General features: G+C 47.5%; 1 protein-coding gene across 6 annotated transcripts; it reads left to right on the plus strand.

Moving 5' to 3' along the window:
- Positions 1–263: 263 nt before the first annotated feature.
- Positions 264–24,660, plus strand: LOC309375184 (CCN family member 2-like). Of its 6 annotated transcripts, none has more exons than XM_081920754.1 (7): positions 264–279; positions 12,620–12,801; positions 18,646–18,859; positions 19,821–20,075; positions 21,146–21,199; positions 21,615–21,826; positions 23,199–24,660. In XM_081920754.1, exons 2-7 carry the CDS (start codon positions 12,670–12,672, stop codon positions 23,508–23,510), a joined length of 1,179 nt encoding a protein of 392 aa, XP_081776880.1. In that variant the 5' UTR covers positions 264–279; positions 12,620–12,669; the 3' UTR covers positions 23,511–24,660. The 6 variants fall into 6 exon arrangements, with proteins under 6 accessions (XP_081776880.1, XP_081776877.1, XP_081776878.1 ...); XM_081920751.1 differs by lacking the exons at positions 264–279; positions 12,620–12,801 and adding exons at positions 5,745–6,100; positions 6,316–6,404; XM_081920752.1 differs by lacking the exon at positions 264–279 and adding an exon at positions 5,983–6,404.
- The last annotated feature ends 96 nt before the right edge of the window (positions 24,661–24,756 follow it).

Here is a 24,756-nt window from a genome sequence, read left to right on the forward strand (position 1 = left end):
AGAGCCATATTTCAAAAAGTAAAATTCCTGACACCCACTTTGCAGGGGTCAGGAATTTTGCTTTTTGAATTATGGCAACCCTAGTCAGCGCCAGGTTGTTTGAGGACTCCGAATCTGGGTGTGTGTGGCAATGGGATGGTGGTCGTCTTCTTCTTTGGCAGTAAGATTGTCTTCCATGAACACAGTCTTAACAGTCCATAAGTGACTGTGGAGGCCAATTCTGGATTTACACATCCTTCCACAGTGGGGACATAGGTTCCTGGGCAGGAGTTGATTATGGTGAGGGTTTGCCAAACGTGCCTTCCTCTTAGCACATTTCTTCCTTTCGTCCTGAGTTCAAGTGTCTTCAAAGCCCATGACACCATTGGTAAAGGCTGTTCTGCAACTGGAACGCTCGCAGGCCAGTGTTTCCCAGTTGTCAGTTTTTATACTACTTTTTTAAGGATTTGTCTTGAGAGAGACTTTAAACCTCTTTTGTTGACCACCAGCATTACACTTTCCATTTTTAAGTTCAGAATAGAGTAGTTGCTTTGGAAGATGATAATCAGGCACCCAAACAACATGACCAGTCCAACAAAGTTGATGTTGAAGAATCATCGTAAGTGCTGGACTTACATGTTACGGTGCAGGTATGAAGCCTGTGGACCTACAGGTGTTGTTGGACTTCAGCTCCCAGCAGCCCCAGCTGGCATGAGCAGCAGTGAGGAATTATGGGAGCTGGAGTCCAGAACGTTTGGAGGGTCACTGGCTCTCCATTTCTCCTTTAAAGGGTGAAAAGCAGTGGCCTGATCACCAAGATACATGTGATTAAAAGAAGATGGTGATTTAAGCTTTGTTGGACACCGTACAACTAAAAGCATATGGAATCCTGGGAACTGTTGTTTGCCCCTCACATAGCTATGGTTCCCAACACCCTTAAACTACAGTTCCCAGGATTTATTAATTTTTTAGGTAGGGGCAGGAAGTCATGTGCTTTAAATCTATGGTATGTATGCAGCCAAAGACTGTATTGCAATTAAAAGCGATAGCAAAATGATAATCATTTATTGATTTGTCACTCCACCACCTTGTGGCAGCTCTGGGCGTAATATTGTAAATGGATTGATGGTACAGTGGTACCTTGGTTTTCAAACTTAATTCCTTCCAGGAGTCTGACTCCCGAAACCTTTCGAAAACCAAGGCACGGCTTCTGATTGGCTCCAGGAGCTTCCTGCAGTTAAGTGGAAGCCATGTTGGACATTTGGCTTCTGAAAAAATGTTCACAAACCGGAACACTTTTTTCTGGGTTTGTGGCGTTCGGGAGCCAAAACGTACAAGTACGAAGGCGTTTGAGAACCAAGGTACTACTGTATATTGGAAATGAGATGTTGGCACCAGTTTTTTCTGTTTGTTTGTTTCCGTCTTAATTTGTTGCATTTCCTCCAGAAAGTGTTATATCCAGATTAAATGAGAGGAAACATAGACTGCCATTTTTTATGTCAATGACGTGTGGATGCTGATCATTAGATCAGGAATTAATTGACTACATCTATATCTATTTATATAATTGCAAGGCTTTACAAGGTTGGAGTCAGAAGCTTGGAACAGCTACTGACACCCAAGAAAGAAAAAGGGATGCAGTGAGAATCTGTTTCCCATTATAGTGTGTGATGAAATGCCTTAAATGTTTATCAACTCTCTCCCCCGCACCACCCACTTTAAGACAAGGATCATATAATTTGATGGGCCACATAATTCCCTCCTCCCTAACAGTGCTTATAAATGATCAGAGACCTGGCATGTTTTTTGTTCCTTTCACTCGTTATACAAGCAGCTCCACTTTTAGGGTCACTTGGAAGAGCAGTGGTGAAACTTCATCATCTGCCTGTTTTATTACTCATCCCCCATTTGAAACAGCAGTGTCTTCTGATTGTCCTTTCCAGTGGAGGCTGCCGGGAGGAGAGCTGACTTCAATCCTGTGGCATCTACTCTTGTTTGTTTTGTTTTAAACTAGAACTGAGGGGTCCAGTTAAACTAGAACTGAGGGGTCCAGCTGGACCAGCCAAACACAAGTTACTGATAGGAGTGGGAATCATTTGCAAAATGTGTTTTATTATTACACATGTATCCCATCTTTCCTCGTAATGTGCTCTCAAGGCAGCATATGATATTGTGGACTTGGAAAACATTTGGGAAAGAGCAGCCAGGGCCTTTTAGTTTAGAGAACAGATGTGACATGATAGAAATTTGTAAAATTGTGCATGGCATGGAGAAAGAAACTATATTATGCCGAAGAGAGAGAAAAGACCATTAAATAATACAAGAGAAAATTTCAGGGGTCACGACAAGAAGAATTTCCCAGCTGGCATGACATCTCGTCTGTTTATGTTTTTTACAGGCATCCCGTGGAAGAGAATCAATCACAGCCTTTTTAAAGCTTTGATTGAAAACAGGTGGTGGGGCTTTTGCCAGGGTGTTGGGTATTTTTGTGCTGTTTACATTGTGGCTCTTGTGGTAATTATCTGCCAGTCTATATTCTAAGTTGATCTCTTTGCTAATTCTGCAGAGGTTATATATCTGGAAGGCAGCAGGTATTTTAATTCGCTTTGTGGCTAACTTTAAATGTGGTTTTCGATTATTTTCTTGCTCTTGAGTTCCATCTCCAACTGAAAAAATAATAATTCTGGGCTAGATCCAGACTATGTTAGAAATGAATGTGGCTTAGCTCCATCACGAGCCTTTCATGTTGATTTCAGTGGGCTTCAAGTGCAACCAAAATAGACTGCAATCCTAGTCATATTTACCTGGGGGTAAGCCCCATTGAAGGGACGCTGGTGGCGCTGTGGGTTAAACCACAGAGCCGAGGGCTTGCCGATCAGAAGATTGGCGGTTCGAATCCAGAAGTTTGAAAGCATGAAGTGCAAGTAGATAAATAGGTACCGCTCCAGCAGGAAGGTAAACGGTGTTTCCGTGCACTGCTTGCCGGCTCCCTAGGCCAATAAAGCGAGATGAGCGCAGCAACCCCAGAGTCATCCGTGACTAGACCTAATGGTCAGGGGTCCCTTTACCTTTACCTTTTAAGTACCATTGAAGCCATTGGGGCTTCCTTCTGAGTAAATGGGCTTGTGCTGTTACGATAGGTCCAGTGCATTACGCTTTAAAATGCATTCTTCATGCAACCTTCAGGCCAGTAGCAAGTGGTCCACCCTCCTTGTAAGTCACTTTCTGGACCTATTTTAGATCTGAAGAAGTGTGCATGCACACGAAAGCTCATACCAAGAACTAACTTAGTTGGTCTTTAAGGTGCTACTGGAAGGATTTTTTTTGCTTTGACTATTTTAGATCAGTAAGCAGTTTGGTATCTTCAATAGGATTCCATCAGTTTCTACAAGATCCTGCATCCAACATGGCTCCAGCTATTTAAGCAGCTCCAATTCCAAACAGTCATCAGTGATGACAACAACAACAACAACAACAACACAACCAAATCTCATTTATTTTTTGTTTTCTTCAGCCAATGCCATTGCTCCGCCAACCAAGGAATGTTGTTTGCTTTGAACAACATCCCTCCCTGGGATGGAGGAAATGTGTGTTGACAGGACAGGAAATTCCTGTGAACCACAAGAAACTAGTTCTCGGCTGGGCTGCCTGCAGTCACTGCAAAGGTTTCCATCTGGGCAATTTAATATTTATTAAAGGAAGGAGTGAAATGAATGATCATTTCTCCCCCTTGGATTTAACTGCACCATTCAGACCTATAAAGAAAGGGTTCTAAAAGCAACCTTGTGTTTCTGGATACAGAACACTTTCTTTTCCAAACAAGCTGCAAAACCAATAGGAATTTTGCCTTGTAGTTGAAGTTTCTCAGAGCTAGATGTGTGCTGGGGCTTCCTATGAACTTTCTCAAACTTGGAAAGGTCAGCCTCCATTAGGAATGAATAGGACAGCTAATCTGAGGTCCAGCGAAGCCTGTCTTAGGTCAAGAGGATCCCAAAATGAGTCCACCTCCACACCATACATTTAAAGCACCCTTACACCACTTTTACAGTAGTGGCTTCCCAAAGAATCTTGGGAATGTTAGTTTGCTAAGAGTGCTGCTAACTACCTCTTAGAGGGGTCTCGTAACAACTCCCTTAACCAACTACAGTTCCCAAGATTCTTGGCAGGAATTAAAGACCTTAAAAGTGGATTAAGAGTGTTTTAAAAGTCTGGTGTGGATGTGACCTAGGTCTTAGCTCAAGCTTATAAACATTGCATACTCACTTTGTCATCAGGTAAAGAGCCAGTAGCTAAGTAGATGGTTCTGTTTCTGAGATGTTAGCTGAGTGCTTATTGATTGCTTTGTTGAAAATTTGGACAGAATCTCAACAGTGCCTAAAACAAATCTCTTGCAGATGAAAACAATAGTAAAGTGCATGGGAAGAAAATAATGGGAAATTGGAGACATTCTTTCCAGTTGATCAGCAATAGAAATGCTTTTCATCTTCTTCTTTATAACTGTTTTCTGAAACACAAAAAGCCATACTAACAATCTTTTATCTGTGGCCTTAGAGAGATCTGTGTAGCAACCCCCTTCCTCCTGACCAAACGTGACCCAGGACTGGACTACCTTTTTGTGCTGACATCTCAGCCCTTTGATACTTCTTTAACTTAATCATGTCATTCTTGATATGCCTTGGAGCAGAGGTAGGCAACCTAAGGCCTGGGGGCCAGATGCGGCTCAGTCGCCTTCTTAATCCAGCCCGTGGACAGTACGGGAATCAGCGTGTTTTTACATGAGTATAATGTGTGCTTTTATTTAAAGTGCATCTTTGGGTTATTTATGTGGCATAGGAATTCGTTCTTTTTTTTCTTTCCAAAATATGGTCCGGCTCACCACATGGACTGAGGGACAGTGGACCGGCCCACGGCTGAAAAAGGTTGCTGAGCCCTGCCTTGGAGCATTCCCTGAACTTGTGATGTTTCACTGGGGTGGAAATAGATGGGAAGAGTGGCAGAGGGACTCCAGAAATCACAAGGGAAAATTTGTCACTAGGAAATGCTAGCTCCGTCATGCTGTGGCAGTTTGAAGCGTTGTATGCTTCAAGGATAAATATCTTCCAATCTTTTTAGTAGCTACTTTCCAGCTTTAAGATTCCTTTCCTCCCACATTCTCTCAGCCCTGTGTAATGTTTTCTAAAATTCGGGTTGCTTAGGAAATCTTCACAGGCCTGCAGCTGCAAAAGAAGATGTAGGGCCCATTAACTACAAAACCCAAAATTATTATGGAGTTCATTGTTAATTTGTTGCATTCTGAAGTTCCCTGGTTTGATCCCCAGTGTTTCTGTTGGGCTGGGAAAGACCTGTCTGAATTCCTAGAGAGCTGCTGCCAGTCAGTGTAGACAGTACTGAGCTAGATAGCTCCTTTGGTCTGACTCAGTATAAGGCAGCTTCCTATAGCCTTATGTTCTTACAGATGTGCACTCTGAAGTGGTAAAGCATTGCATGCAGAAGGCCTGATATTCAAACACCAGATAGGGCTGAGAGAGACTCCCTGTCTGAAACCCTGCAGAGCTGTTGCCAATCAGAGTCAGTGTAGACAATACTGAGCTAGATGGACCAGCACAAGGCAGCTTCCTCTATTCCTATCCTTAAGCATGCAAAGCTGAAGAAAAAAATTTGAAATAGGTGGGGAGGGCAGAAGAACCAAAAGAAGGGAAGAGTGGCGGAGGGACTCCAGAAATCACAAGTGTCCCTCCTGAGGTTCTTCAGTGGATTTCACAAACCAAGTCTGCTTTCAGAGTCTGGGTCAGGTGGGTTGGAAAGAAATACCACTACCCCCTTCTCCTCGCTTGTGTTGACAATTTTGCCTGGGATTCCCAGTGAGGCCCAACATCTGCTTTGGGGACTGGTGGCTGGGTTATTTTTAGCGGCTGTTTATTTGGACTAAGCATGCTGCTAGACTAAAATATCCCTGCAGCCTTTCTAAAGGCAACAGCCATGTCACAAAGGAAGGGACTTTCATCCCACACACAAGGCGCTCAGAGATCTTCACTTGGGATTCAGGAACTCGAAGAGGAATGCTGCTGGAAGACTCCTCTGTCTGTTTGCTTGGGACTCAGTGGGGAGTATACTATTACATGTAAAGCAAAATGTTGTTGTCATTACCGCTGTTACTTATTGCATTTGTCAGTTGCTTTTGTTCTGGCTCATGCCCAAAATACAACAGATCAGTATTTGGGCAAGTAATTGTGCAGGCTTGGCAGCAGACATACTGCTCTGGAGTCACAATTCAGGCGTTCAGGAACAGGGCGAGAAGTTCAGAACTGGATGGAAATAACAAATATGTCCCAACAGGTATCCCTGCCCCTCCCGCCAAGCTTTTGAAGATGAGGCGTGGCACACTCACTTGTGAGACTCTCTCACCTTGCTGGAATGCCAAAACTGTAAGCATGATCTCTGTTGTGACGGGTTGGTCTGCTCCCATCAGTGAGGGCGATGCAACAAGGGTTCACCCTTCTGTTCTGGCTGCTGTTCAAACTTCTGTACCGGTTTATGCCATTTCTGTGCCAGGGAGAGCTCCTGGAGCCAGAGTAAGAGGCCTGGTGGGTCAGATTCCCCACCCCTGTATTAGCATATTGCTACTTCTAAATTGTGCTTCCAGATTCAAGACACCAGCACTGCTACAAGCAGGGATAGCTCTATAGTCTGTGTGACTAGGGACCCATTTACACGCACAGTGAAACTGCATAGGACAGGCTTCTTGGGACCATAGCATGTGATTTTGCCAACCACGTAGCTCAGATCCTGGAGGAACATATAGTCAGTGAGCAAACTGCAATCATGATGTGCTTCTTCCAGCACCGCAGTGCTTGAGTCACGCTGCCTGATCCCAAATGGCCATTTTCTACCGAGGCAAAATGGTAAACAGGACTTGTTCAAGCATGTTCCTGGTGAACAAAGTGAGAGAAGCTGGAACACTTAATGAGCGCAAAGGGTCGTGTTTTTCTTGTGTTGGATTCAAAGAAAACGTTCCATTTCCATTAGGAGAACCCGTTGTCTTCTAGAGATAATGTGCTTCTGAGTGAGGGGTGAAGGGGGCTTATTTGTCCTGTCATTTCCCATCATTAATCATTTTTGTTTCTGGGAAGTGTGTCCCTTTGCTTCTTCTTTTCATAGCTTTGAACATGATTTTAATCTCAGCAGTTCTCCTGTGACTCTAGAATCACTTTGCTGGAATTTGTGGCGTGGCTCCAGATTTTAACAGATACCCAACCAAGGGCTGAGTCCGACATGTTGCTAGGATGGCTGAGGTTTGAGCAGGTCCCCGAGAACTGCCCCTTTTCGCCATTCTGTATCAGTTATAAGAGGAGATTGTGTTTAGCTCTCTGCTGTGCAAAGCTTCCTCGGCTGACGTCTGCGTATTTATTATCTGTTTATTGAACCCATTTGTCGCTTTTCTTACAAAAGCAGCTCAGAGCGACTTGCCACAATAAATAAACACATACATTTAAACCAGCATAAGACAAAACTAAAGGAAACAAAACCCTACCTCGTAAGGCTGTTGAGAAGATACAGTGGGAGAGACCCTATACACTACCTTGAGTTATTCGTGGGGGAAGGTGGGTTAGAAATTCAGTAAATGAGAAATAAACCCCCTTGAGTTGAATCCAGACTAAATTGGTTGTACTTAGTTCCTGTTGAACTAATCAAACAGTGAGACATAAGCCATGCCTAACTTATCCTGTCAATTCCATAGAGACTAATTTCAATAAACGTAGTCTGAATCCTACCCACTTATTCCTGCCCTAGGTTTAGAATTGTAGTCGTGAAATGTTCTGTACTGGGTGAGAAGGAACATTTTGGGGATGGTGGGGAAAATTTTAGATATATTTCATCACTTTTTTTTTCAAGTTTGGACAAATATTTTTTATTTTAAGTGCACAAATGGCTAGAAGCAGAATACCTACACATGTTTAAAAAAATTAACACATCTACAGAACATTCTGTTCAGGTGATGGCCTTCAGTTATTTCAGCTATCTGGGTGTGGCTGGGTTACCACCCAGTTTTTGACAGGGATTCTGCACTTTTCAACACCTGCATGTAGAAAAAAAAAGTAGCAGGTGTCATTTTCCTAAGCCTAGCACTGGAATGGGGAACTTGTAGCCTTACAAACATTGGGCTAATTTCTCCTCATCCCTGACTGCCTCTGTCTTCTCTCCAAGCTGGATCCACCCTGGCCAAGTCTGCAGCTGCCCCTGTTCCAGCTGCCTCTCCTGGCCCAGACAGCCCTACATCCAACACAGCAGGCTCACTGTGAGCTGAAGTGAAATATTTAAGGATCCAGAACCCAGAGGCAAAGTTCTCTCCTTGTTAGAACCAAGGGAGCCACGAAAGCCAAGTAAAATGCCTCCTAAGCTTTAGCAAACCTGAAAATAAAGGGGTTACGGAACCAGCAGTTATAGAATATAGAAAACAGATTGATGATTTGAAGACGTTCAAGAGAGCCAGTGTAGTGCAGTGATTAGGTTGCCTGACTAAGAGGACCTGGGAGACAAGGGTTCAAGACACCCCCCCCCCTTGGCCATGAAGCTCACTGGGTGACCTTGGGACCGACACTGCCTCTCATTCTCACTGGATTGTTGTGAGGATTAAATGAGGAGGGGGAAGAACCATGCACGCCACCTTGAGCTTGGAGAAAAAGCTGGGATATAAAAACAATAAATAAATTACGAAACAGTAGAACAGGAGCTAACCAAAGGCAGAAGTAGTGAAAAATCTAGAAGAGAAGCTTCTCTCTGTAGCTGAAAGGGACAGCAATGCTACCTCAGCCTCTGGCAGCAGCAAACCAGGCAGGTCTGGTATTTTACCACCTAGTGGCAGCATGGAGCAAAAGCAGGGAACTGAAGTGGCATTGCAGAGAGGGTGCAGGTTGGATCCAGACTTAGTCGTCATGCGTCATGTAGGTGCGCTGATATTAATGGGACTTAAGTAGTTGTGACCAACTTGTCCCACTGATTTCAGCAGGGCTGTTCAAAGCATGATTAAGTCCAGAGTGAACCCATATGTTTGATAAACCAATAATAATAATAATAATAATTTGTTATTTATACCCCCACCCATCTGGCTGAGTTTCCCCAGCCACTCTGGGTGGCTTCCAGCAGAATATTAAAATACAATGATTCATCAAATATTAAAAGCTTCCCTAAAGAGGGCTGCCTTCAGATGTCTTCCAAAAGTCTGATAGTTGTTTATTTCTTTGACATCTGGTGGGAGGGCATTCCACAGGGCAGGCGCTGCTACCAAGAAGGCCCTCTGCCTGGTTCCCTATAACTTTGCTTCTTGCAGTGAAGGAACTGCCAGAAGGCCCTCGGCGCTGGACCTCAGTGTCCAGGCTGAATGATGGGGGTGGAGATGCTGCTTCAGGTATACTGGGCTGAAGCCGTTTGGGGCTTTAAAGGTCAGCACCCACACTTTGAATTGTGCCCAGAAACATACTGGGTGCCAATGTAGGTCTTTCAAGACCGGTGTTATATGGTCTCGGCGGCCGCTCCCAGTCACCAGTCTAGCTGCCGCATTCTGGATTAGTTGTAGTTTCCGAGTCACCTTCAAAGGTAGCCCCACGTAGAGTGCATTGCAGTAGTCCAAGCGGGAGATAACCAGAGCATGCACCACTCTGGCGAGACAGTCCGCAGGCAGATAGGGTCTCCGCCTGCGTACCAGATGGAGCTGGTAGACAGCTGCCCTGGACACAGAATTGACCTGCGCCTCCATGGACAGTTGTGAGTCCAAAATGACTCCCAGGCTGCGCACCTGGTCCTTCGGGGGCACAGTTACCCCATTCAGGACCAGGGAGTCCCCCACACCTGCCTGCCTGTGTGCAGGAGATTGCAGCTGCAGCATCTTATGCAATGGGACAGGGTTATTGTTTTGTCTGTTGTTATGTATTTTTGTGCTTTTATACTGTAAACCACTCTGTGATCCTAAGAGGTAGGGAGATCTATAAATGTTAAGAAGAAGAAGAAGAAGAAGAAGAAGAAGAAGAAGAAGAAGAAGAAGAAGAAGAACACATGATGCACCATAACTGAAGCACCACTATCCTGGATGCTGCATAGACTCCTGACACAAACCTGCTTGCTATTCTCAGCAGGTAACAGAAAGCCAACATTTTCAGCTTCAGGTCCATCAGCAAGGTGGGTCTCATGTCCATAAGGCAACACTGCAAGGTTATTGTGAAGCATTCAGAACCTGACTGCAAGTATTCTGTGTGCACTGCGCTGCAAGACTCCGTGAGAACCAGTAAGGTGTCGTTGTTAGAGTGCTGGACTAGAACTAGGTAGATCTGTATTTAAATTCCCCATTTGACTATGATGCTTGCTGGGTGACCTGTCAGTCACCAACTCTCAGCCTCGCTACATCACAGAGTGGTTGTGCAGGTGAAAGTGGGGGAATGCCATGTATGCCACAGATTTTTGGAGGAAAGACCCATTGGAAGAAGAAGAGCTTGGATTTGATCTCCTGCTTTATCACTCCCAAAGGAGTCTCAAAGTGGCTAACATTCTCCTTTCCCTTCCTCCCCCACAACAAACATTCTGTGGGGTGAGTGAGGCTGAGAGACTTCAGAGAAGTGTGACTGGCCCAAGGTCACCCAGCAGCTGCATGTGGAGGAGCGGAGACGCAAACCCGGTTCCCCAGATTACAAGTCCACCGCTCTTAACCACTACACCACACTGGCTCTGGAGAGATGCTGCCCATTAGCTGCCTTATATGAAGTTAGACCATTGTTCCACCTGCCTCTGCTGTGTTGTCCATGCTTTCTATACTCCTGTGTTTTAAAGCCATCTCTGTTAGTGCCTATCCCATCTCGTGGCAGCATTACATAACCTTTGAGCTATTCCCAAAAATGAAGAAAAAAGCAAATTGGGGGGAAATGGGTGGCAAGACACAAGGGATGCAGTTGGGGGGAAGCACATATATTTTTTAAGTGAATTAAACATGGAGCATTCCTTGCTCCAGGGAGACTCTAAGCAGGTTTGACATCTTTATCTCTTCTTCTTCTAAAGCAGCTCAGGCAAAAAGAAAAAGAAAAGTGCATGTGTGGGGGGGGGGGAGTAGTACAGAAGCATAAATAGCCCCAAACTTGGGTGTTGCCTCTCTTTGATCATTCTGAGTCATTTGAGCATAATTTCTGCATCTCTTGGCTTGTTGTAGGGATGGGAGGAGGGTTTAGAGTTAGCGACCGCACCAAGTTGAGCAGCAGTGAGGAATCTGTGGCCTTCCAAATCTTGGACTCCAACTCCCATAATCCCTGGCTGTTAGCCATGCTGGCTGAGGCTGATGGGAACTAGAGTCTGACCGCAGGTAAAAGGCTACTGGCTCTGCCCCTTTCAAGTGGGGCTTCCCCACCCCTTTATTGCCCTGAGGGATATCTGAGGCTTTGATGGAACTGCAAACGCTCATTTGTGGGATATAAGTGAAATCATAGACTTGTAGGCTTGGAAGGGACACCAAGGGTCATCTAGTCTAACCCCCTGCGATGCGTAAATAATTTTTGCCTCTACAGCACATAACACATGCTCAAAGAAAAGTGGGATTAGCTGAAGAGCTCCAGCCTGAGAATATAACAAGCTAGCTTATTCTAAGGAAGACCCTTAGAAAAATTGGAGCATGTCCAGAAGAGAGCAAACGATCAGGAACATGGAGACATACGAAGCTGACATGCCAGTCCCTTGGTCCATCTAGCTCTATACTGCCCAGGGTTTCCCAAACTTGGGTCTCTAGCTGTTTTTGGACTACAACTCCCATCATCCCTAGCTAGCAGGACCAGTGGCCAGGGATGTCTGCAATTGTAGCCCAAAATCAGCTGGAGACCCAAGTTTGGGAAACACTGGTCTGCACTAACTGGCAGTGGCTCTCCAGGGTTTTAAGCAGGGAGGGGGAATTCCCAACCCTACCTGGAGATGCCGGGGATTGAACCTGGGACTTCTGCATGCAAAGCAGATGTCCTGCCACTGAGTTAAGTGAAGGCAAGGCCAGTTGTAAGCATCCTCAAGGCTAATCCTGCGATTGGGAAGGTCTGCCTGGATTAGGCTTCAGAAAACGCGTATCCCCACTTTTCAAAGGATCTTTCTAACCCCACGCAACTATTTTACAGCTCGGGAAGCTTTTCATCTGTGATTAATTTGGCTCTGCGGCACTGACTCAGAACAGGTGATCACACCCTGCAGACGTGTTGGCATTGATCTCTCCGTAGTTTTCAAACCCCTGGCTTGTGCCTTGAAGCACAGTTGTGGTACCGAGTTGCTTTCAAGACAACAGCTGAACTTTCCATCATCATTCCCCCCTCCTCCCTCCTTGAAGGGGGAAGTGAAATTAGCCCAGCGTGCTTTGAGTTTATTTAACAAGTTCAGCTCCTGTGGCCAATAGAGACTAACAGCAGAGGGGGAGAGAAAATCGTTGCAGCCTACATGCTTTGGAGATTAAATAAGGCCTTTTAAAGGGCTTGGACAGAGATGCTAGGTCTCTCTCCCCACCCCATGTGGAATGTTATGTGCCTGTCCCAGACTTCACCACCAGGGCCACAGGAATTTTGAAGAAGAAGGGGAAGTTTTTTGGAATTTAGTGCATTTTCTGTTGCACCCACTTTGGGCTGTTTTCCAGGCCAGTCGCTGCTATCCAGACACACCCCTTTTTGAAGAGACTATTTAAGGATGAGCTTGAGCACAGCACCCTCCCAAAGGCAGAGAGGCAGGGATGCACAAAGCGAGGGGCTCAGGATGTCTGACCACGCCGGGGCAAGAACAACCTTCACCCTCATTCTCTTTGTCCTGGGGCCTGGCTGGGTATGTATGCACAATTTTACAGGAGGTGTGTGCAACGAATGAATGAATGAATGAGACTTGCGCCGGCCTTTGATGCGTGCTGAATGAGTTAGTTGACTTCAGCAGAGCTTAATATGTTCGTACAAGGTGGGACCAAGTGCTCAGAGGTCCAGCTCCAGTTGGCTAGCAGCAGCTCTGCAGGTTTTGGGGGGCTGCCTCTTGTATGCATATGTTTACACACTAGTGAGGGACACGGGTGGCACTGTGGTCTAAACCACTGAGGCTCTTGGACTTGTCGATGGAAAGGTCGGAGGTTCGAATCCCTGCGATGGGGTGAACTCCCGTTGCCCGGTCCCAGCTCCTGCCAACCTAGCAGTTCGAAAGCATGCCAAAAAGTGCAAGTAGATAAATAGGTACTGCTGTGACGGGAAGGTAAATGGTGTTTCTGTGCGCTGCTCTGGTTTCAGTGTTCTGTTGCGCCAGAAAAACATAGCTGTCAACCTTCCCCTTTTTTGCGGGAAATTCCCTTATTCCAGCGCCATTTCCCGCTGCTTCCCACTGCTATCCCGGATTGTTAGCTATCCTATAGACTGTCCCCAGGACAGGTGAGGCTGCTGATCCTTTATTTTCAAATCTGAAAGTTGACAGCTATGTGGAAAAACTGTCTGTGGACAAACGCCGGCTCCCTTGGCCTGTAAAGATAGATGAGCGCTACAACCCAAGAGTCATCTGTGACTGGACTTAACTGTCAGGGGTCCTTTACCTTTACCTTTTTACACACTGGTGACTTTAGGAAACCTGGAGGGTACATGCATATAATAGACGTCTGGTGTTAAATGCAAAATAACACAAAGGACCACAGAATTGTCGAGTTGGAAGGGACCACGAGTTTCATCTAGTCCAACCCCCTGCAGTGCATGAGTCCTTTTGCTCAGCAAGGGGCTTGAACCCACGACCCTGGGATTAAGAGTCTCGTGCTTGACCAATTGAGCTATAATGATGCATAGGATAAGTTAGAATGGTTTGAGTTTCTTTAGTGGATGCGAAGGGCACTTTTATATATTTAGAAAATTATGCTGCAGAAATAGAGAGGTGTTGTCAGCTGAGTTCTGCCCAGGGCAGACCTACTGAAAATAATTAGTTGTGTTCCTGGATTTTGATGGGTTTACGATGAGTAGGCTTAAGACTGCATACAGCATGAGGCTTGACTCTTTTATACATATTTTTGCATATGAATACGGGCTTTTTAAAAACACCAGGCTATGGGTAGAACTGAACTGAACTGTTGAATGCAGGGAACAAGGTCTGCTCGCCAAAAAAGACCCCCCCCCCGCACCCTCTAAATTTTCTCTGGAAGGTTGCGGCGGCGGGGGGGGGACACCTAGAACAGGTTTTGGGATGTGCAGAAGGGAGGGGAAGTCCCATTGCATGAGTGGACCTTGTTCCCTGCACAGCGAATGCCCCATTATAGTGCATTGTTAAATTCCACCCTACAGGTTATATCAGGAGATATTGTTTTGTTTTGTTTCTGTCCTTGTAATATTATTGTATTTATGTATTTCGTCTTTTCATCTTGTGTTTTTATGCTGTGAACCGCCGTGAGTTCTGCGGGTGAAGGGCGGCATGCAAATTTAATAAATAAAACAAATAAAAATAATAGTCCTACTTGGAGCAGAGCCATTGAGACTAATGTAATTAAGTTAGTATTGAGCATGAATTTTGATGGGACTACACTCAGTAGGGTTAGCATATCCAATGGATGAGTGGCTCGGACAGGCTGAAGGCAATCAAAGCTCTGGCCTGGAACCCTTAAATTCTGCATATGAATCCTTTAAAATTAGATTCCCCCTCCATTCCTAGCCCTGGAGCGTGTCTGGTGCCATTGTTCGCACTAACAAAGTTATCCAATTCCAAGGGGGAAATGCTGTTGAGAAAGCACCAGCGAGAATTAGAAGGCCGGGCTGGTTATTTGGGCCAGGATTCTCATCTGCTTGTCGTGTGCTTGTTGCAGCATTCAAGATTTCTCAAAGTGGGCAAATGACCCCCCTAATGAGGCGAGTACATCCCACAGCTGAGTAACAGAGCACTCGCTTTGCATGCAGAAGGTCCCAGGTTCAATCCCCGATATCTCCAGGTAGAACTCCGAGAGACACTATCCCAGCCTAAATTCCTAGAGAGCTGCTGCCAGTCTGTGTAGACAGTACTGAGCTAGATGGACCAAGGATCTGGCTCGACAAGTCAGCTTCCTATGTTTGTAAGCATGGCCATGGATGCATGGAACTGGTAAATGGTGCAACCTCCTGGCTTTTTCCCATATCTCCCTGAACCGGATGAAAATGGAGGGCAGTGATCAGGGACGCGGACTTATAAAAAATATTGGGGGGGCCCGGGAAAGCTCATGAATAATAAATAAGCTCATGAATATGCAAATAAAGTGGCGCCGCCTCCTCGTGAGCGAATAGGGGAGAGCGTGCTGCGCCTATTAATCAGCTCCAAAGGAAATTGGGTGGAGCTTTTGCTTGGGAGGGAGGGCAGGAGGCATGCAGCCCGCCCCTCCCTGTGCATTTTGGGCTGGGGGAGGGGCGGCGATGGCGCTCTGCTGGAGGGGCGTCGGAGATTATTGGGGGGGCGGAGCCCCCCCAAACGAATTTTTGAGGGGGCTCGGGCCCCCTCAAGCCCCATGGAGTCGGCGCCTATGGCAGTGATGGATTTTAATAGATCCTGGATGGACTGCTTGCAGCAGGTATCCCCATTGGTTGAGGCTGAAATTCCATTTCAGAGAAGCCAGTATAAATCTGACATTATGGAGTACGACTTGAGGGGGAAAACTTCCTGTATGGGTACAATGTTTACTATGACTGGTCCTGTACCTTTTTATATTTTTTTAATGGTTTTGAATTGAAATGCAAGTGCTGCAGAAGGAAGCCACAGGCTTCATTTGCAAATAAGCTGGTGTGCAGGGATGGATTAGCTTTGGCCCTCTTGTTGGGCTCCCAACTCCCATCAGCCCCAGCCAACATGGTGTGCTTCAGGTTATTACTATTTTTTTTAACATCTTTAATTCTTCACCACCTCAAATGAACTCAAGGCAGCATGGATCCTCCTCCTGCCGTCAGTATTTTAGTACACAACAACCCTGCAATGTGGGTCAGGCTGCTGGCCGAAAGTCACCCAGCTTTATGGCTGAATGCAGATTTGAACCCGGGTCTCCTGTCCCTAGCTCGAGCACTCTAATCATTGCACATGCTGGGTCTCAAACGCAATTACACAACCCACCAAGTCCCATTTTGCCTCCTTATCACAGCTGCTGTTTTACGTCTCTCTTGCCGCCACTATACGGTGCTCCCATTTCCCCTATTTTCTCATTACTGAGAAAGTCATTTCCTGTATGGTGGAGAACAGAGGAGGGGGGAGCGTGTATGGATCCTTATCTGCAGAGGCGTCTTCATGCAAGGGCTGCCTGAAGGTGATCCAGAAGGGAAGGCTGCAGATAGGGGTTAGCAGGAGGGAAGGAGCCCCTTCAGGCTGCTGTTCTGTCTAGTACCATCTGACAGCTGTTTGGGCACCCCAAGGTGACTAGTGGCTCTAAGAAGAAGCTCAGTGTTTATGATCTTTCAAATCCATCCAATTTCTTAGGCTAGGGATGGGAAATCTGTGAACCTCCAGATGTGGTTGGACTCCAGGTCCCACTGGCCCCAGGCAGCCAGCCCAATGGGCAGGGATGATGGGAGTTGTAGTCCAGCAACATCTGGAGCAGCGCAGATTTCTCACCCCGAGTTAGTTGGATGAGCAGCTCCTGACAAAATGGTCTTATAACCAGTGACTTCTCCTTGTTTGGGATTTTAAACAGGTTTCTTTATCAGTTGAGTAAAGTAAGCCTCGTAACAGGGGTAGCTACACACACACATACACACACACACGCACACACAGATGTTGTTGGACTACAAGTCCCATCATTCGTGACCATTTATCATGCTGACTGGGGCTGATAGGAATTGGTAGTCCAACAACACCTGGCAGGCCAAGGGCTCCCTCCACCAGGACAAGATTTTGCCCCTTCCAGGTGTTGCTGAAAGACAGCTCCAATTGGCTCCAGCCCACATGGCTAAGCATGATGGGATTTGTAGTTCAGCAACTTCTGGAAGGTCAAAGGCTCTCCTTCCACACCTTGATAGAAGTGAGGGCAGAATATCATAATGCTCCTTAATATTTGTTATCGGAAAGATGGGGGGAAATATGTTCATTTCAGTTCTGTGTACTTGCTTCCAGCTGGGAATGGGGACTTCATCCCAGAGTCCCCAAGTGCACTGGGCCTCGTAGGAGCTACTCAGCTAACCCCCCCCCCAACCCGGAATGTGATAGCATGAACCATAAAGCAATTCAAAGGCGTTGCTGCCGCCCATGTTAGCTCCTTCCCCGAGGTGAGATCTGTGTGGTTCACTGATCCAGTTCAAGGCTTCCTTGCAGCCAGAACAGCTGCAGACGTGAGAAGTGAATCTGCAAGGTTTTGATGCTGGGGAAGGTGATCTGAAGCAGAAAGAACATTAGCATGAGTAATTTGCCAGGTACCCAGGCTCAAGCCTGACGTGCCGGCATTGAAGAAACCTCAGTCGTGTTTCGACTTGCAGGCTGAGCAGATGGGACCAGGGCATCCCTGAACAGATCCGTAGAGTCCCAAACGGCTGCTCTTCTCATTGAGAACGACTGTTCCTTCTTTCTTTGGCTACGCCTTCAGAGAGGATTGGCAGAGGCAGCTTTGCAAAAAGCATGGCCTCCGAGGGGCAGAGTGCCTTCCTTTGTCTGAGGCCGCTGTGCCAGCTGTAGCTGCTTCTGGGCAGAGATGGCCTGGCCACAGGGACCTGCCAGCCTTTCAGATTGACTACTGCGGGGCTTCTGCTGAAGACGGACTGAAAAGTGCAGCTCATTGAAACACAGCTGCTTGGCCAGCAGACTGGAAACAGATATTGGGGATATATTGTGCCAGGGCTTTAAGAGATTTGTTATTTCCAGGCTTGAGCCGAAGTGTGGGTGCTTACCCTTAAGAGGGGTGGGGAATCTAAGGCACGGGACTTTTTAATCATTACCATTATTTGTACTTCTGTCCCAGCTTTTTCTCCAAGCTCCAAGCTTTTTCTCCTCATTTAATCCCACCACAGCCTTGTGAGGTAGGTTAGGCTGAGAGGCAGTGACTGGCCCAAGCTCACCCAGTGAGCTTCATGGCCTAGAGGGGATTTGAACCCTGTTCTCCCAGGTCCTAATCCGACACTCTAACCCCTACACCACACTGGCTCTCATAGGCACCCCCCAGGCCTGTCTCCATAGCATTCAGGACTCTCTACAGGTTACATCCCTCATTGACTGTGCTCTTCACCTTCCGCAAGTGCTTTTGTAGAATATATTCCACAGCTTTTAATTGTAGCACTGTTTAATTGTTCTTGATTATTGTTTTCCTTATGTTTTCAGCTGTTCTTATTTTTATCTGTAAACTGCTTTGAGTCCTGTCAGGGCAAAAGATGGGGGTGTAAATAAACATATAGTAATTATTATTATTATTATTTTGTCTGGCTGGAATCCATCCTTGCTTCTTGCTTGTCTGATGAGAGAATGGAGATACATGTGGGTGTTGAGAAACTTTGGGATTTTGTATGGCTAGACTGTTTGCTGCTGTGGTAATCTTGGGACTGGATTGTTGCAATCTGCTCCATTTGGGGCTGCCCTGTGATGGTGATGATGATGATGGATGATGATGATTCCAATTCATTGGTCGCTTTCTCTCACCAAAGGCAACTCAAAACAAAAAAATTCCTTCCAGCAGCCAAGGCTCCAAGCTCTCGCCCATGCTCATGGACTTTTCCCTCCTTCTAGGCAGCATCTGAGGCATGTACGTACCCTTGCCAGTGCCCCGTGCAGGCACTCCGGTGCCCTGCTGGCACCAGCCTTTTGCTGGATGGCTGCGGATGCTGCAAAGTGTGTGCCAGGCAGCTTGGTGAACTGTGCTCCCTCCAGAAGCCTTGCGATCACCACAAAGGGCTCTATTGCGACTTCTCCAAGGTCCACAGAGACAGTGGCATCTGCTTAGGTGAGCTGCCTCCACAGATTCTCTGCCGTGAAAGAGGTTTGTTTGCCGCCCCCTGAATGGTGGGACTAGGTCACGTGGGTGTAAGGATGGCTGTGCATGCACCAGAGTGCTAACAGATAAAGTGGGTGGCACAGATCCAGTTTTTCTGCATGCTTTTCCAATTGTGCGATAGCACAGTGTTTTCTGTTAGGGTTTCTAGGTCAGGAGCATGCCACACCCTGAGATTTCAGGGCTCAAACTTGGCCCCCTGGTGATGTCACAGTAGGCAGACCCTGGTGATGTCATAGGGTGATTTTTCCTCTGTGCTCCCTCCTGCCACTGAACCCTGGAGACGGAGGTTAATTGGGAGAGGGGAAGAGGGAAGACACTGCCACCCCCTAGCATCTATGTAATAATTTGCAGTTGGCTCCTGCTGGATTGAAGCTTGCAAGCACAGTCTACTTAATTGCTTTCTAAAAACCTTTTCAAAAGACACTCTTGACCATCTGGAGGTTGCAGCCCTTGCTGTGCTGCCTGGAGGGGGCCAGACAAACCTTGAGCATTCAGGTCATCCCTGAAGGTCCGACAGCCCTGTTTCCCATCCACACAGAAGCAGTTTGGGATGGGGGGTGCATTCAGACTGTGTGTTGTTGTCGTCCTCTCCCATCAGTTAGTATTTCCTCCCCTCGCCAAATTGGGTTGGGAAGCAAGCCTGAAGTCAAAACCCAAAGGACAATTCTATGGGGAAACTCCAGAGCTCAGGTAGACCTTTTTGCTCAGGCAAGATTTAGTCAGGGCAGGAAGCCTTCTCTTAGCCCTGCCTGCCTTGAAGGATCCAATGGGTGGGCAGAGTCAGTCCCCAGGGCAAAGTGGAGAAGGCGCCACCCACAGTTCATTGGCTGGCCATGAGGGGCACCTGCCCACAGTCTCCCCAGCAGCAGGATCCCTCCGTCCACATGCTTCTCTTCTGTTTTCCCACCAGCTCACGAAGGGGCGACCTGTGACCTGCTGGGCAAGATCTACCTTAACGGAGAGAGCTTCCAGCCCAGCTGCAAACTGCGGTGCATCTGCATGGACGGCGCCATTGGCTGCATCCCCCTCTGCACGGACGGCATGCGCCTCCCTTCCCCTGACTGCCCCTTCCCCCGGCGGGTGAAGGTGCAGAAGAAGTGCTGCGAAGAGTGGGTCTGCGAAGGGGGCAGTAGCCCAAAGGGCCACTACGGAAAGGGCATGGCAGGTGAGGGGACTCGCTGGGAAAGTGGGGGGGGGGGGTGGCCAAGGAGACAGGTAGGACTCTTGGAGCAGAAAGACTAAAAGATGCTGGCTGTGGTCACCTCACTTCAAAAAGGAAGGAAAGGTTTAGAAAAGGGCAACCATGATGATCAAGGGGATGGAGCAACTCTCCTACGAGCAGCGTTTGGGACTTTTTAGTTCAAGTCGAGTAAGAGGTAAGAGCCATAGAATCGTAGATTTGGAAGGGACCCTGTGAGTCATCTAGTCCAACCCCCTGTAATGCAGGAATCTCAGTGAAAGCATCCATGACAGGTGGCCACCTAACCTCTGCTTAAAAACCTCCAAGGAAGGAGAGTCCATAACCTCCCAAGAGAGACTGTACCACTGCTGAACAGCTCTTACTGTCAGAAAGTTCTTCCTGATGTTTAGTGGAAATCTCCTTTCTTGTAACTTGAAGCCGTTCTACCCTCCAGAGCAGGAAAAAGCCAAACTTGCTCCCTCTTCCATGTGGCAGCCCTTGAGTGGATCGAGAGAAGTTTTTCTCCCTCTCAAAGCACTAGAACATGTGGGCATCCAATGGAAGCTGAACGTTGGACGATTCAGTGGAATGGAGGTAGTGAGAGCCACTAGGTTGGATGGCCTTAAAAGAGTATTAGACAAATTCATAAAGGACAAGGTTATCAATGGCTACTAACCCTGATGGCTATCTTCTACCTCCACTGTCAGAGCTGTACTCTTCTGAGTACCAGTTGCTCAAAAGGAGAGTGCCCTTGTGCTTGGGTCCAGAGTGGTGTGACAGTAATCCCTTTTCACAGGGAACTCTGGGAACTGTAGCTCTGGCAGAGGAATAGGGGTCTCCTAACAACTCTCAGCCCCCTTAACGAACTACAGTGGTACCTCTGGATGCAAACGGGATCCGTTCCAGAGCCCCGTTCACATCCTGAGCAGAATGCAACCCGTGTCTGTGCATGCGCAGGTTGCGATTCGCTGCTTTTGCACATGCGTGTAACATTTTGAGCGTCTGCACATGCGTGAGCGGCGAAACCCAGAAGTAACCCATTCCGTTACTTCCAGGTCGCCGTGGAGTGCAACCTGAAAATGCTCAACCTGAAGCGACTTTAACCCAAGGTATGACTGCACAGTTCCCATAATTCTTGGGGGGAAGCCATGACTATTTAAAGTGGTACCATAGTGCTTTGAATGTGGGGTGTGAATGTGTCCTCAGTTGGACATAGCCCAAGATAAATGAAAAATTGAGAGAATTCTGAATTGCTTTGCTCTATACAGTGCAGGTGGGACAGACAGAGGAAGCACTATATATGCCAAAGGGCCTTAAGCCTGTAGTGTATAGCACAAGCTATCTCTTCCAGGTATTTCCTGGCCGTCTAGGAGACCATCTGTTGAGAGCACTCAATCAGTCTCCCTAACAAAAGGCTACTAAGGTGGTTTCTCCTGGCTCCCTTTGCCCTTTCCTGTCCAGAGGTCCAGCCTGACAACCAAAGGATGCAGCTTTGCTCACCAAAGTCCTTTTCTCCAATCTCAGTTTACAGGAACAATCCAGTTCGCAAGCCCAAGACGAACCACCTCCAGGAGAACTGCTTGGTGCAGACCACAGAGTGGAGCGCCTGCTCCAAAACCTGTGGGATGGGCATCTCCACCCGGGTCACCAACGACAACCCCCAGTGCCGGCTGGAGAAGGAGAGCAGGCTCTGCCTTATCCGATACTGCAACGTCCCCCTGGAGAAGAGCATCAAGGTAACTAACTGGCTGCTAACTGGAGCAGGTGTAAATGCACGAGATTGGACCATGCCAGGCATGGCGAGCTGCTTCCAGCCTGCATTCCCAATCTGGTCCACTGCGCCTCTTGACTCACCCTTCTTGGCTCTCTTTGAACCTAGCCTCCTTCCCTCTAGGCTCCCTGCCCGCTCACTTGTCTTGTTACCCTGAGCTGGCAATGCAGGAAAAGATCTCCCTGCATGAACATCTCTCAGTGGGTTTCCTCTCTCCGTTCATAGGAAAGGGGTCCTCTTTCTCACAAGACACAGCAAGGAAACCAAGCTGAGAAAGAAATGTGTGTGTGTGAGAGAGAAAGAGTGAGCAAAATACAAAAATTTACCCGTGTAAATACGGGGAGGGAGGGAGGAGGAGAGACAGCTAGACAGGGACAAAATCTTTCTTTAAAATTGTTGGTTTCAGTGAACTCATTCAGAATGCTGTCCTCGAGTAGCTGGGACAGAGAAAGCTTCTTTTGCATTTATTACATTTGCACCCATCCTTTTTGTCAAAGAGAGCAAGGTAGTGTACATAGCCCCCGCCACACTCTGTTCGTGTTAACCCCACAACAACCTTGGGAGGCAGGTTAGGCTAAGATGTAATGATCATTCTGAGGTCATTCAGTGACCTTCATAGCCTTGAACATAGGGGATTTGAACATAGGTCCCCTGGCCCAACATTCTTAGTGCGCATGCACACACACATACCCCATACCTCCAGAGGACAGCCAAGGATTTTTCTTGGGCAGGAAATTTGGTTTCTATCCTGTTCTAACCACTGTCTCCTGCCCTGGAGTACAGTGGTACCTTGGAAGTCGAACGGAATCCATTCTGGAAGTCTGCTTGACTTTCAAAACGTTCGAAAACCAAATCACGGCTCCTGATTGGCTGTAGGAAGCTCCTGCAGCCAATCAGAAGCTGTGGAAGCCCTGTCGGATGCTTGGGTTCCAAAAGAATGTTCGCAAACCAGAACAATCACTTCCGAGTTTGCGGCGTTCGGGAGCCAAAACGTCCGAGTTCCAGGGCGTTTGGGATCCAAGGTACGACTGTATTTGCTTCCCTGTGCAGGGGTTTGTTGATTGTTTGGATGAGCATCGTGAGCCATTCTCACCTGGAATCTGGAGTGGCAAAACCTAGACAAAGCTTTCGCAGGGCCATACCTCGGTCTCAGAGCCCTTCCTCCACATTCACAAGACCCTAAACACAATCCAAGCCATCTCCAGCTAGGGTTGGGAAGGATCCCTGCCCCAAACTCTGGAGAGCCACTGCCAGTCCGGTTTTTATAGTCCTACGTCCAGAACTGAGCCAAGATACTTATTGTTGTGGTCTCTTCCCCACCCTCCTCCTCTCTCCAGAAGGGAAAGAAGTGTGTGCGGAACCCCAAGCCCCGCCGGGCGATCCGCTTTGAGTTCACGGGGTGCACCAGCACCCGCTCCTACCGGCCCAAGTTCTGCGGCAGCTGCACGGACGGGCGCTGCTGCACTCCGCACGTCACCAGCACCGCGAAGGTGGAGTTCCAGTGCCCGGAGGGAGACTCCTTTGTGCGCAAGATGATGGTGATCCGCTCCTGCTCCTGCCACCACGACTGCCCCGCAGACAATGACATCTTCCTGGCCACCTACCACCGGCGCATGATTGGGGACCACGTCAAGCTTGAGAGGCAGTAGAGCCCTTCCCCATGCCACCTCCATGATGCAGGCTGGTAGAGATGGCCCTGGCTATTACCTGGGATGCTGCTTCCGCTGTTGGGAGAATCAGGGGATAGAGGAGGGTGACCTCAGTAGACCGGAAGGCATGTGAGTCCAGGCACTACACAGTCCTCTATGGCAGGAGGCTCCAGCTTTCTCAGACCCAGGATTCGCCTTAGAACCAAGTGTGCATTTGGGGGTCCAGTTCTTGTTCCTTTTTTTATTATTACCACCATGTATTTGTATGGCTACAGTACAGCTATTGTGAAACTTGCCTTAGATCGGGCCGCAACATGGTAGAGGGACCCACCAGTTGGAAAACAGTGCTCCGTTGTGCATCAGCACAAACCTGGCACTTTGTGGGGTGGAGCTCGCACACTTGGTTTTGCACTAACCAGATCCTCGGTTCCAAAGGTAGCTTCCTTATCTAAGGAGTTCTGATCCAGCTCCACAAACAAACAACTGCCAATAACGCGCTGGCTTTAGGCAGTTTCCATCATACCATACGCAGCCCCTTGGTTCCCATGATCCCTTTCTCCTCCTCGCTGCTGTTTGGCCAGCATAGTAAAACATCCCCCCCCCCTTGTTCTCCAGGTGCAAACTTTCCAAGAACTGGAACTCATGTCGGGTAGGTGGCTGTTGCTCTGTGACATAAGCACAGACCCAACTGCTCACCTCCGGCTTCAGAGTTAACAAACCCCTTTTAGATTCGCTGATCTGAATGCAAAACCAGCTGGGAAATATTAGCTCGATGTGACACAGGTTGCTCTCAGCAAAGGTACGAAGCTAGCACTACGAATCACAAGCAGAAACGAGTCAAAGGGAAGGCTATGGAAGTCTTTTAATGACAAAAGTCATTTGATAGGCATCTGCTGTATAACCTGGCTGGCGAGAGATCATTGAGTTGAGCATTCTGTCTTTTGGCAGAGGATTCGCCATCATCTACATTTGGAAGACTGGTGTTAATCATTTTGGATGATTTGCAAGACAGACCCTCCTCCTTTTCTCCCCAGAAACCTGCCCCCTGCCCCGAGCATCCAGATTCCCCCTGTAGAGATGCTCCTTCCCTCCCAATTTCAACTGTAAATACCATGAGAATTATTTTTAAAGCCTATTGTTACGATTAGCACTTTTTGTTGTTGTGGGTCTTATTTTTTCCATTTCTGCTGTTCACTTCTTTCATTAGTGTATTCTTCTCTTCTCTTCTTTAAAAACTTCTTGTTTA

Source organism: Podarcis melisellensis (assembly GCF_964234715.1).
Source record: "Podarcis melisellensis genome assembly, chromosome: 8".
Lineage (NCBI taxonomy): Eukaryota > Metazoa > Chordata > Lepidosauria > Squamata > Lacertidae > Podarcis > Podarcis melisellensis.